At 41.2% G+C, this 12857-nt stretch overlaps 1 protein-coding gene across 2 annotated transcripts in view; it reads left to right on the forward strand.

Annotated features, from left to right (window-relative positions):
* LOC140487946 (transmembrane protein 132C) overlaps positions 1–12857 on the forward strand; it is a 1087857-nt gene that overhangs the window by 288413 nt on the left and 786587 nt on the right. For both annotated transcript variants that reach the window (XM_072587396.1, XM_072587397.1), the window contains exon 2: positions 7896–8793. In XM_072587396.1, the coding sequence (XP_072443497.1) occupies positions 7896–8793 (898 nt within the window). The remainder of the gene's footprint in view (positions 1–7895; positions 8794–12857) is intronic.

Raw genomic sequence — 12857 nt, forward strand, 5'->3', positions numbered from 1 at the left:
GGCACTTCTCTTTCTGGCAAGGTATGCTAAGTATTTGCCTGGCTTGTCACCATGCTCGTATAACCTTTGCTTTGCAAAAGCCAGCTCCTTCTTTGCTGTCTACGTGAGCACGGAATTTAGTGTAGACCGCAGTGCCGTAATCCTCTGTAGTTTGACCAACGCGGGTCTATCAAAATAGGCCTTCTCGGCTGCCTTCAACCGTGCTTCAAGGAGACGTTGCTGCTCACCCTCTATCGCTTCCTACCTGTGGAATATGAAATAACTAACCCTCTGGCATAAGCTTTGGCAGTTTCCCAGAGAACAGATGAGCTATCAACTGAGCCAATGTTGATGTCTAGGAATGCCTGAAATTCTCTAGAGAAATACTCCACAAACTTGCTGTCCATGAGAATAAAGGGGTCCATTCGCCAGTACCTTGAGTCCACTGCAACACCCTTAATTTTAACCATGAGGTACACTGGAGCATGATCAGAGATGGCAATATTACCAATCGTACAGGATGCCACCAGATCCAGGGTTACCGCAGGGGTCAGAAAAAAAATCAATCCTCGTGTGACATCTGTGTGGATTGGAGAAAAACGTGAAATCCCTACCTGTAGGGTGGAGACCCCTCCAGATGTCCACCAATCCTAATTCCCCACACAAACCCAATAACTGTTGAGTTTGTGCAGAGGGTATCAAGGGATCTTTAGGCAACCTGTCTACTGTGGGGTCCATGAGGCAGTTAAAATCTCCCCCTATAATGATGTGCCGAGACTTGAGACTTATCAGTTTAGAAAAAGCATCGACCAAGAATTTAAGAGGATGAACTGGGGGACAATAAACATTTAAAATGCCATATTCTTCCCCATTTATCAAGGCTTTAAGAATTACAAACCTCCAGTTTGTGTTTTTAACACATTCGAGCAATTTAAATGAGAGATATTTCCTAACCAATATAGCCACTCCCCTACTTCTGGTATTAAATGATGAAAAATAAACTCGGTCAAAGCCATTCTGCTGTAATTTCAGATGCTCCTTGTCATCCAAATGTGTCTCCTATAACAAAGCAATATCCACCTTCTCCTTTCTAAGACTCAAGAGTACCTTCTTCCTCTTAATTGGTGAGTGACATTGGTATTCCAGGTACACCATTTAATCAAATCATTAGCCAAAATCTTCTGCAATTACATTTAAATTCCAGAGAGGAGGAACCCGAACCACAAATTGCTAAGCCTTAGTGTCGCATGGTCCACCAAATATAAAAACTACATAAACTAAAACCACTATATTTAACAAACATACAAAATTATTAAAAATAAAAAACAATAAAAACCAGAAAACAAACCAACATATAAAGTGCCAATAGCGCTGAGTAGGGGAACTCACCCCCTGCCCGGAGGGGGCAACTACCCATTCTGAACTGTCCATAAATGGGCATCTAACCATCTCAACCACCTTCACTTCTCCCAGCTAGAGCCACATCGCACGCACAAGCTAAAAAGAATAAACACCCCATAGAATATCAATATGAATTAAAAAAACATTCTTTTATTAAAAAAAAGGGGAATAAATACCCCACCCATCCTTTGGTATGTCCTAACTTAGAAATTTAAAATGTACATCTTAACCACCGCCAGACATAGTTTGAACCAAATTATTATCAATAGAGGGAAAAAAAGGGGAAAAACAAAGCTCCAACCGGATTTCCTCCATTTCTTTTACAGAATGATAAACGCATACCCAAGCAACAATATTTATACATACTACAATTGTTTAAATTAGGTTAGTTTGTCCACAAAGTCTTTTGCCTTCTCCGATGTGTCAAAGAGATGCATGGATCCATCTAAGGTGATCCGAAGCACTGCCAGATATCTCAGGGAGTACTGAATCCCAAGCTCCTTCAATCTTCTCTTGACACCATCATACGATTTTCATTTCTGGATCACCGCCGCTGAAAAGTCCTGAAAAAACGTGATCTTAGACCCCTCGTAAATTAGGGCCTTGGATCCTTCCCCTCGAGTCTGGAAGCCTCCATGACTCTCTCCTTATCCCGGTAATGATGAAACCGCACCAGGAAAGGAGAAGGGCATTGACCCAGACCCGACCTCTGTGCTGCCACCCGGTGAGCCCTCTTTATCTTCAATCCTCTCATGCCAGTCTCCAAGTCAAGGAATTTTGGAAGCCAATCTTCAACAAATTCCGGAGGCCGCTCACGTTCCTTACCCTCAGGCAGACCAATGATCCGAATGTTTTTTCTCCTGCCCCTGTTTTCAAGATCATCCACTTGGTCATGCAAATTATGAACCTGCGTCTTCAGGGCTTGAATCTCTTGAATGAACTGGCATCAGCTTCCACCACTGTGACCCTGTGCTCCACCTCATCCGTCCTCTTCTCCAGGTCTCCCAGCTGCTGCTTGTACTTCTGCAGCATGAGAGAGACTGGAGCCAGCTTCTCTTCAATCTGTTTCCCCAACATCTCGCGAGATTTCGAGAGCTGGTTCACCAGGTCCTGGAGAATAATCTGCTCTGAGGCTGCTGCAGGCTGAGCTGCAGGCCTGGCCTCAGATGCTCCTCCTCCCTTTTTAGGCATTTCTGGACAGCTGAAAATACAGGTAAGTCAATTTTTAAATGTTCCATGGGGTTCTACAATCTTTCCAATGCCCCAAGAAATCCTGATGACCTAGTTTGGGTGGGTTAAAGGACTGTCCTGCTCCTGCTGCGATGCGAAGCTCTGCAGTGTGATCTTCTCAGATCGCCGCCATCTTAGATCGCCCGGCAAATGTAATGTTAACATGCATTTTGAGCACTCGAATGCAAGAGTAGGGAATCTACTACTGAGGCTGTTTTGTACCCTATATCTAAGGAAGGGCATGTTGGCCTTGGAGGCGGATTGAGAGAAGGTTCACAAGAATGATCCTGGAGATGAACGGCTTGTCATATGAAGAGCAGTTAAGGACTCTGGGCCTATATCTGGGTTTAAAAGAATGAGGGGTGATTCATTGAAACTTGCCAAATACCAAGAGGCCTGGACAGAGTAGACGGGGGAATATGTTTCTACTAGTAGAAGAGACTATAAGGCAGCCTCAGAATGAAGTGACAACTCTTTAGAACTGAGATGAAGGTGAATTTCTTCAGCCAAAGGGTGATGAATCTGTGGAACTCATTGCCACCGAAGGCTGTGGAAGCCACGACATTGAGTGCATTTAAGATAGAGATAGATAGGTTCTTCATCATAAAGGGGATCAAAGGTCACAAGGCGAAACCAGGAAGAATGGGATTGAGTAACATATCAGCCATGACTGAATGTAGGAGCAGAAATGATGGACTGAATGGCCTAAATCTACTGCTCCATCTTTTGGTCTTAACAGTTTCATAAGAGATACAAATGTTTCAACACCAACTAAATGGAACCCAATATTGTCAGTTCTAAAACCACTTGACGAAATAAAAAGAAACAAAATCTTTAATCACACAAGATTAAACCGAAGGCAAATTCTAATTCTAAAAGCATGTGAGCATGTTTCACGTGGACTGCAGCAGTTCAAGAATGCACTTCTCAAGGGTCAAGACAGATAGCTAATAGCCAGTGATGCCCACATCCGACAAGTGAATAAAACAAGTCTTAAATCTGGTATCAAGAAAGATGATCCAACAGTAACATCCTTTTTCAAATCAATTCTCCCAGGTTCAAGGGTCTATTGACTCAACACCAGCTGCGTGGAACAATGTTTTGTTGCCTGACACCAGACTCCTATAGCATCTGCTCAACTCAGAATTGAGGAAACACCGGGCGGACAGCAGAAACACTTGAGATATTTTGATTCAACCTGTTCAGACAGGTTAGGACATACATCTAGAGCAGGCAGGATATGAACCCAGGCCTCCCAATCAAATTTCAGGACATTCAGCACAGAAGCACCTGAGGGATATCCTCAAAATATCCCTGAAGAAGTTAGATGGGGCGACACAGTAGCTCAGTGATTAGCACTTCTGCCTCACAGTGCCGGGACCCGGGTTTGAGTCCCACCTCGGGTGACTGTCTGTATGGAGTTTGCACGTTGTCTGCGTGGGTTTCCTCTGGATGCTCTGGTTTCCTCCCACAATCCAAAGATGTGCAGGTCAGATGAATTTGCCATTCTAAATTGTCCATAGTGTCAGGTGCATTAGTCAGGGGTAAATGTTGGGGAATTGCTCTGGGTGGGTTACTCTTTGGAGGGTCATTGTGGACTTGTTGGGCCAAATGGCCTGTCTCCACACTGTATGGCATCTAGTCTAATATCCCTGTCAACTCATATGGGTCTCTGGTTCCTGACTAACCTAATGGAGAAGATTAATTCGGGAAGATATCAAACACATTGAGATACTTTGTTGGGAATAGGCAGAGCCAACATCAAAGCATTGGAGGTAATACACAACGCTTCAAACACTTCATTGACCCAAGCCTCCAACCTGCACTTTAAGACTCAAAGTCTGCAGATTGTAAATTAGCCTCGACAGTCATCTCAAAAACCATTGAATTGGATTGAAGCAAGTCCTTGGTGTTCGTAATATATAAATTGATGTGTAGAATTAGCATTTCATGTTATTTCAGGGAATTTTTGTGTCAGTTGGTAAACTAAGCTGAAGTATTTAAATGGTTGATGCGATGTGTTGATGATGAACCGGAACTTGGTGGAGCAGGGTGTTTTGCAGAATATGCCAGAAGTTAGACATTGTCCTTCAGCTCAACAACTTTTATGCCATAACTTGATGCAAGTGTGAACTTAAAGCTATGAGAAAAGACAATGGGATGTTAAATTAATCGACAAGACCCACGATGCATTTCCTTCGCTGCTGTGATTTAACAATTCAGGAAGAAGCAGAGGAATAAGGGAGAAGAACCATGAATGAAGGCAAACCAAGTGCTGAAAGGGAAATAAAGATAGGAAAAGGAAAGTCGAATGAAGAGATGAACAATGAAACAAATGAAAATAAAATTTAATTATTAAATTTGCTGCTCCTTGAATCTTTAACTATTTATACATTAATGTACTTGCCCTCTTAAGGTCAAGCCAAATATTTCTTCAGTGAGTTTAATGGGGTAATTGATGTGAAAATTTAGAAAATTCTTTAAAATAAGAGAGAGGTTAGGGATACCATATTATTTGTGAGATGTGAGTAGTTGAGTGGGGTGCATCAATTCTGGGTCAGCGATACTAGATTTGTAACTGATGGCACATCTCTCAATCCCTTTAATTTGTCGGCCAATTTGCAGATTACTAATAATATGCTTCGTTAACCTACTATTGTTTTCTAAGAAATTTGGGCAGTTCTCTCTCCTGATTTAAAGCTGAAAATGTGAGATCATTTCATAGCATAGTTCTGAGTGACAAATTAACCGTGTAAACAAGTCATAAGCCTAAACTGTATTTAGTTGCAATTGATTCAGATTAGTGGCATTTTCCTGGAATGCAAAATGGAGATAATGCTTTCAGCTACATTTCTTAATTCCTATTAGTTGATAATGTCTGTACTTAATCAGATTATGAGATGAGCACAGTATATAAGTCTTTTTGAGTGGTTGTCTGACAGATGTTTCAAAAGAACCACCCTTCCAACCTCTGTTCCTTCCACTGAGTAGATTAAATCAGCCATTTCAACAAAACGGTTTTACTTGACTGACAACATCATAGGTGACCAGAGTATTGCTTTTGTCCTTAGGTTTGTCGTCTGGATTAGGAGTCTACTGAGACTGATGTTGATCTTTGACAGAGACTCAAGCCCAGATCCTGCTTTATACTTTCTGAGGATTTATATTTGTGAAATGGCTATGAGAATACTCTGAGCTGTGACAGCTGAAAGATCTTTATGAGAATGTAATAGGAACAAACTGTGTAAAGCATAAAAAAACCAATTGCTTTTCATTTATCAGCTCACATGGGAACTCTAAACCTTATGTGACAAGCATTTTTAATAGGCAGTTCAATACCAATTACAGAGTTTGATACGATAAAAGACCAAGCCCTGTCCTGGTCAGTTTTAGCTTGCCTGGTTGAACGACACTGTAGCAATTTAAAGAAAAAGGTCTGGTTTCTTTTAGACCGGGATCAGGAACCCAAAATGGATTTGAAGTTGGGGTTGAGATTGTCCTGTGTTTTGCTGTTGATTTTGGACCAGCTTAGAATGGTCGCCAACAGAAGGTTGTAAGGGCCCATTGGCTGACTCCTGGTCAAAAACCTTACCATTTTGCTTCTCTATTGCTGGAGTTAGCTTGCAACTGCATCCTTACCCTGTCAGAGGCAGATATTAAATGGGTAAGTGGGGTTTCCTGTAGAATGCTGTTTTTCCGCCACCCTGCTCCACACTGCCAAATGGCCACCAGCAGGAAACAAGCTTGTACCAAGCAAACCTCAGAGATCTGCTTGTCATAGGTCGAATGAGCTGAATAAATGGTTTATGAGTAAATGCTATTAAACTTTCTTTTTAAAGCAAAATATATGTTTTAAATCACTTTTTGTTAAAGTTTCTTTTTTTTGTACTATCTCTGTTCACTTTTAAAGGACTTGTATTTAATTATGTCTGCCATATCCAAATCTCTCAGAGCTAGTAAGTCATTGTTGAAGTATTGTCACTGTTACTATGTGGGGAGAAGCAATTCGCATTTGTGCACTGGATGGTCCCACAGAGAGCTGTGAGATAAATGATGACTCAGTGACAATGAGCTCCCCCACTCCCGCCCTCCCCAAGGATCCCATTTGAAGATCATTCTGCTATTTTTAGTTAAGGCATTCCTCTACTTTGCTACATTACAACTGGTATCACCCTTTCTAAGTGAAATGTCGCTTTGAAGTTCCACCGCACACATATGGCCTATCTTTGCAATGTAACAATTCTGTGATGCATTCCATTAGCCGCCATGGGCAATGGAAGGTTCCATAGTCATGGAAGATTAAAAATGCAAGTCTGCCCTTCTTGGCTTTGGATTGATTTGCAGAGGAACAACACCAGGTCATTTAGCCTCTTGAGTATGTTCTGCATTAAATAATATCATGGCTTTTCTGTACCTGAACTCATCTATCCCCCTTAAAACAAAGCGGATACTGGAGATCTGAAACAAAAGCAGATATTGCAGCAGAAGCTCAGCAGGTCTGGCAGTATCTGTGGAGAGAAAACAGAGTAATGTTTCGAGTCCATTCTGATGAAAGGTCACCAGACAGGAAACATTAACTCTGCTTTCCGTCCACAGATACTGCCAGACCTGCTGAGCTTCTCCAGCAATTTCTGTGTTCATTTTTAACTCATCCACTTGGCTCAGCTTCATACACCTCAATGTGCTTGGCTAGTAAAAACCAATCTATCTTCGATTTTAAATCAATTGAGCTAGCATCTGTTGCTTTTTGTAGGCGACAATCCTACATTTTGGACCAGTGCTAACATTAATGGCTTGGCTTAGAATTTACCCTGTCAATTTACTTTCACAATCCTGTAAACACTAATCATATCGTTGCAAGAAAGTGGAATCCTTTTTGGATAGTAAATCAAAATAAATTTCTAATTAGATGAGCGATGAGTATTTCCTAATAAATGGATAATCTTTCCATCACAGAATCACATCTGTTTGGTCTTTTGCAGCCTGCTGCTTTTCTCTTTACAAGGCACCCTTGTTGAAAGCTTCTGTAATGGAATAATGTTTTATTTACTCCAGAATCTTTCTTGAGTTGAGTTGCATTTCACACCTATAGCAACATCTGACAGAAGAACTGTCAACTGCGCATTGAGTGCTAAATGATTGCACATCAACACTGTCATGTAGTCAAGGGGAAAAATCATGATAAGCAGCGCTGAATTAATTGTTAATGTAAAAATCTAAACTGTATGGTTTTGAGGAAATTGAGGAGCATTGTTAATAATTATGCATTTTCTTTTTATTCCCAGCTGTCGAGAGCCGAACGCTGATAGGAAATGTGGAAAGTGTGCAAAAATTTTCCTCCCTTCCAGTGTATCTGCCTGTGAATTACCGAATACATAAAGCTGGAAGTTCATTTTTTCTAAAAGAAGCCAACCAGGATATCATGCGTAACTCTAGTTTACAGTTCCGCGTGGAGCCGTTCTTTATACATGAAACCAAGACACCCCCTGTAGTTAATGCCAGTTATGGACCTTATACTGTGGAACAAGTTGTCCCCAGGGCTCTCTTGCAGCCTTCCGATGCATTCAGCATGGTTGACAGATTCACCTTCAACTGGAAAATCAGAGCCAATATTATTGACGATAAAGTTTACTCCAATCGGCCAATTGTGCAGATTTTATTTTATATCACAGGTCGAGACTGGGATGATTACAGTGTGAATGAAAATCTGCCATGTATTCGGGTGTATGCTTTTCGAGAGACTAGGGAAGTTAGAAACACTTGCCGCCTGAAGGGAGACCTTGGCTTATGCATTGTGGAGCTGGAACTTCTGCCATCTTGGTTTAACCCTCCCACTGTGGTGCCTGGCCGTAAAAAGATAGTTGATCAATCCGAGGGGAATCCAGTGGAACTTTATTACATGGTGCATGGTACCGATGAAGATGGGGACTGCAATGTAGAGGAATCACGGAAGGGTAACGCTATCCGACCAGGCCGTGATGACGTTGGTGAAATGCCCCATTCTCTCCAGCGCATTGGCAGCATCCGACTTCGTCAAGGGTCTGGGAACCCACAGCTCACAGAAATGAGGCTGGACAACAACATTGCCATCTCCGTTTTACAAAGACCCGTAAAACAAGGCGAAGTTGTCACTTTTCATGTGACTCTGGCTAGCAGCTCAAGAGTAGACTTGTTCACACTGCGGTAGGTGTTACATTGATCATTGTGGGGTATTCCTCTAACATGAATTGTGTCAAAGGGACAGTAAATGTGATGGCAGTATACTTAGGTGTGAAATGTGCACGAGGTATTTACACAGTATAGTTCATATTTCTCCTGAAATCTAAATAGTTTAATTGAAAGCTTTTTAAGTTTTTTTTTGGATTTGTTGGACGAAAACACTTTTTATCTTTGCACAAGAAAGGGGGAGTTAATTGCAGAGTCAATTGAACTGTGTAACAATGCAGCCAACTGCATATGCTTTGCTGACCCTCAGCACCAATGTTTCTGACTTCACAGTTGAGATTATCAATCTACTTGGGAGAGAGGGTGGGAGCAGAAGTTGGGTTGGGGAGGGAAGAAGTAATGTGTGTGTTTCAGGATACTTTCCTAGTTATTGGTTCCCAACTTTGAATTTGAGTACAGATTACTGGTACTCAAAGTCTGGTCCATGGACAGATCCAAAATGTAAATGACAAATGTACAATGCCGCAACCAAAAACATACTGGCAAACAGCATAGAGCCTTAAGTATGCTACTTATATATAGCATTACATAATAGACTGGATCCCATACACCATTGCCATCTCAAGTGTAAGTGTTTCTCTTATAATGCCTTTACCAATTTAGTTCTAACTCCTGCTAATCCTTGCCCCACCCACAACCCTTTGCCCTTATACGCTTCATGCTAACACACCCAGTGTGCAATATGGACAGATCTCAGGAACCATGTAAAGATCAAATAAAATAAAGTTCCAAGTTTCTATTACAAACAGCACAACATAGTAAAATGCATAATTATTCATGAAAGTATACTCAATACATTTGAATCCCTTCAAGTACTTAATCCCTTATAAAGGCAAATATTTATATGAGGAGTCCCACAACCAAAAAAAAGCCAATCTTTTAATAACCTCTTGCAGCTGTCAATTAAACTGAGAAATTAAAGCCGCCCAGAGTGGTAATGACAAGTTGTAGTAACACTTGAGAAGTGATATAGCTATAAAGATTACATTAATATTTCTAAGATTTTTTGAACATCACCCAAAATTGATAAAACAGATGTTTAACCCTCCCAGACATAGGCAGGCAGGCTTTTTTTCAAAATTTAAAGAAGAGGGATTTTAACTAATTGACGGCTTAACAGTTCAACATTTCTCATCTGCTCTTCACCACAGCAGATTGAGGTAATTTCTGGAACAAAATTTAAATGTGCTTGTCCTGTTTAATGAGAATAAAAGGCTCAATTGATTTCTAATTCACACCGTCGTGCTTCACACATTATCCATTTTCCTCCCTGGGAGAAAAGTGTGCTGCTGAAAATTGGGCGGGACCTGGCCCAACATTCTTGAAGATTGCCAACTTTGTAAAATATCACCTCATAATTCCAACAGAGTACCCATTTACCTTTTTGGTCCAGTAAAACATTGTGGAGAATCTATAAATTCATAAAATCAAATTGGCCTTTTAACTAAATTTTCGTATGCCCTTATGATGTTGTGAATTATTTGGGACATGTGGCAGCCATTTTGAAAACAGAAAGACTCCACAATCACTGCCAGTTTCATTTCAGTTTTTGGTGGGGGAAGAAAAAACACTTTTTTTTTTGATTGTTTGAATAATTTGTAATTGCTGCTGGTGAACCATACAACTATGGTAAATTGTGGTGAGTAATGATCTGTTGTTGCACAGTGTAAAAATAAAGCACTCTTTGTTTTTTCCTTTTCACATTTTTTAACTTAATAGCTTGCCCTAAAACAAATGGAGAGAACATTTCTTTAAAAGAAAGCTTAAAGAAAATTGCTGTTAATGAATTGCAGTAAGGTTGTCTGGTTGAGTGCTGCTTCAACAACATTCAAGAAGCTTGACAATGTCCAGACGAAGCAGCCCACTTGATTCACACCACATCCACAAGCATCCACTGTTCACACCAATGTTTAATCACAGCAGTGTGTACTATCTACAAGATGTACTGCAGAAATTCATCAAAGATCCTTTGACAGCACCTTCCAAATCCACAACCACTTCTATCTAGAAAGATAAGGGCACCAGATACATAGGACCATTACTACCTGCAATTCCTCTCCAAGATACTCACCATCCTGACTTGGGAATATATCGCCATTCCTTCACAGTGGCTGGGTCAAAATCCCAGAATCCCCTCCCTAAGGGCATTGTAGATAAACCTACAGCAGGTGGACAGCAGCTGTTCAAGAAGGCAGCTTACCTCCACCGTTCTCAACAGTAACCAGGGACATGAGATAAATGCTGGCTCAGCTAGTGATGCCCAAGTCCCATGAGAGAATTAAAAAAGTTGTCTTGAGTTTTCTGAGGATCAGTGATTAATAAATGGCAGCTTCCAACCATCAGAAACATACAGTGTAGGAGTAGGCCAGTCAGCCCTTCAACTTCTTTCTGCCATTCAATATGACCGTGGCTGACCATCCAACCCAGTTACTGTTCCCGCTTTCTCTTGAAAACATTCAGTATTTGAGTCTCGATGGCTCTGTGTCACAGAGAATTCCACAGTCTCACCACTCTGGATGGAGAAATTTTTCCTCATCTCGGTTCCAAATGGCCTAACCCATATCCTTTTCCTGAAGAAGGGTTATACCAAAAATGTTGACTTCTCCACCTCCTGGCTTGCTGTGTTCTTCCAATCTCCTGCTTGTCTACCTGGGATTCCTGCATCTGCAATTTTTTTGTCTTGACCCTATATCCTTAGTCCATGATCCAGTGTCTGGATTCCACAGTCATTGGGCTTCTCTTCCTCCATTTGCCCTGTCTAGTCCTGTTAGAATTTTAAAGGTTTCTATGAAATTCTCCCTCATCTTTCTAAACTTCAGCCAACATTGTTCCCTCTAAGATAGCAAGTTAATGTGAACGCACAGCAATCAGACAGGCTGGCAAGGTAAAGTTAGGATTTTCACAAGCTCTCACATGACGCTATTTCAAGACGTAGCATGTTTAAATACAAAGTACATCTGAAATCCTTGGGGGTCAGTTGTTTTTCGGAATTCAGAATTTTTTGGGTTTCAGAATAAATGACATTTTCACAGTGAAATAAAAAAAATTCCCTAACAGCACATGTGAATAGGATGAGCGCTGAGACACCGTTGACGCCTGCCAATGCTGGGCCACACTGCAACGTTACATCTGAGTGATGTGGTTCGAGTGGGTGTGGAGTTGGGTCACCTGGTTGCATGCCAAAATGGCGCTCCACACTCCATGAGAAAAATATCAGATTTTGGAGCTTTTTGGATTTTGGAATTTTGGATAAGGGATTTTATACCTGTAGTTGGGCCATGCAAAGAAACGTTAGATGGATTGATGGTCACAACATGTCAATAAATCAGTGCTAATCCTTTATTCACTTCAGGAATTACAGGACAAGTTTGTGTGAGTGTGAAACTTGGATTACTTCACTTTCATATGTCTGTGTTAAGTATCCCAGGATACTGTGGGACACAAGGGAAGAAATAGCTGGGGATTAACAGATTTCTTTGTTCCTCTTTGGCCTTAGCCGAGGTTCCAGAGGACTGGAGAAGACCAATGTTGCTTCCTTGTTTAAGAAGGGAGATAATCTAAGTACTTACAGGCCAGTAAGACTGACGTCAGTTGTGGGGAAGTCTTTGGAGAAGATACTGAGAGACAGGATTTATTCACATTTAGAAGCAAATGGACTTGTTAGTGATAGGCAGCATGGATTTGTGCGGGGATGGTCATGTCTCACCAACTTAATTGAGTTTTTTGAGGAGGTGGCAAGAATGATTGATGAGGGAAAGACAGTGGATGGTATCTACATGGACTTTGGTGAGGCATTTGATAAGGTACCTCATGGCAGGCTGGTACAGAAAGTAGAGTCACATGGGATCTAGTCATATGGCTAGATGAATACAGAACTGGCTTGGTCGTAGAAGACGGGGTGGCAGTGGAAGGGTGCTTTTTGGAAGAGAGATCAGTAAGTAGTGGTTTACTGTAGCGGTCAATGCTGGCACTTTTGTTGTTTGTAGTTTATATGTAAATGATTGAGAGGAAAATGTAGGTGG

This window comes from Chiloscyllium punctatum, chromosome 17 (assembly GCF_047496795.1).
Source record: "Chiloscyllium punctatum isolate Juve2018m chromosome 17, sChiPun1.3, whole genome shotgun sequence".
Lineage (NCBI taxonomy): Eukaryota > Metazoa > Chordata > Chondrichthyes > Orectolobiformes > Hemiscylliidae > Chiloscyllium > Chiloscyllium punctatum.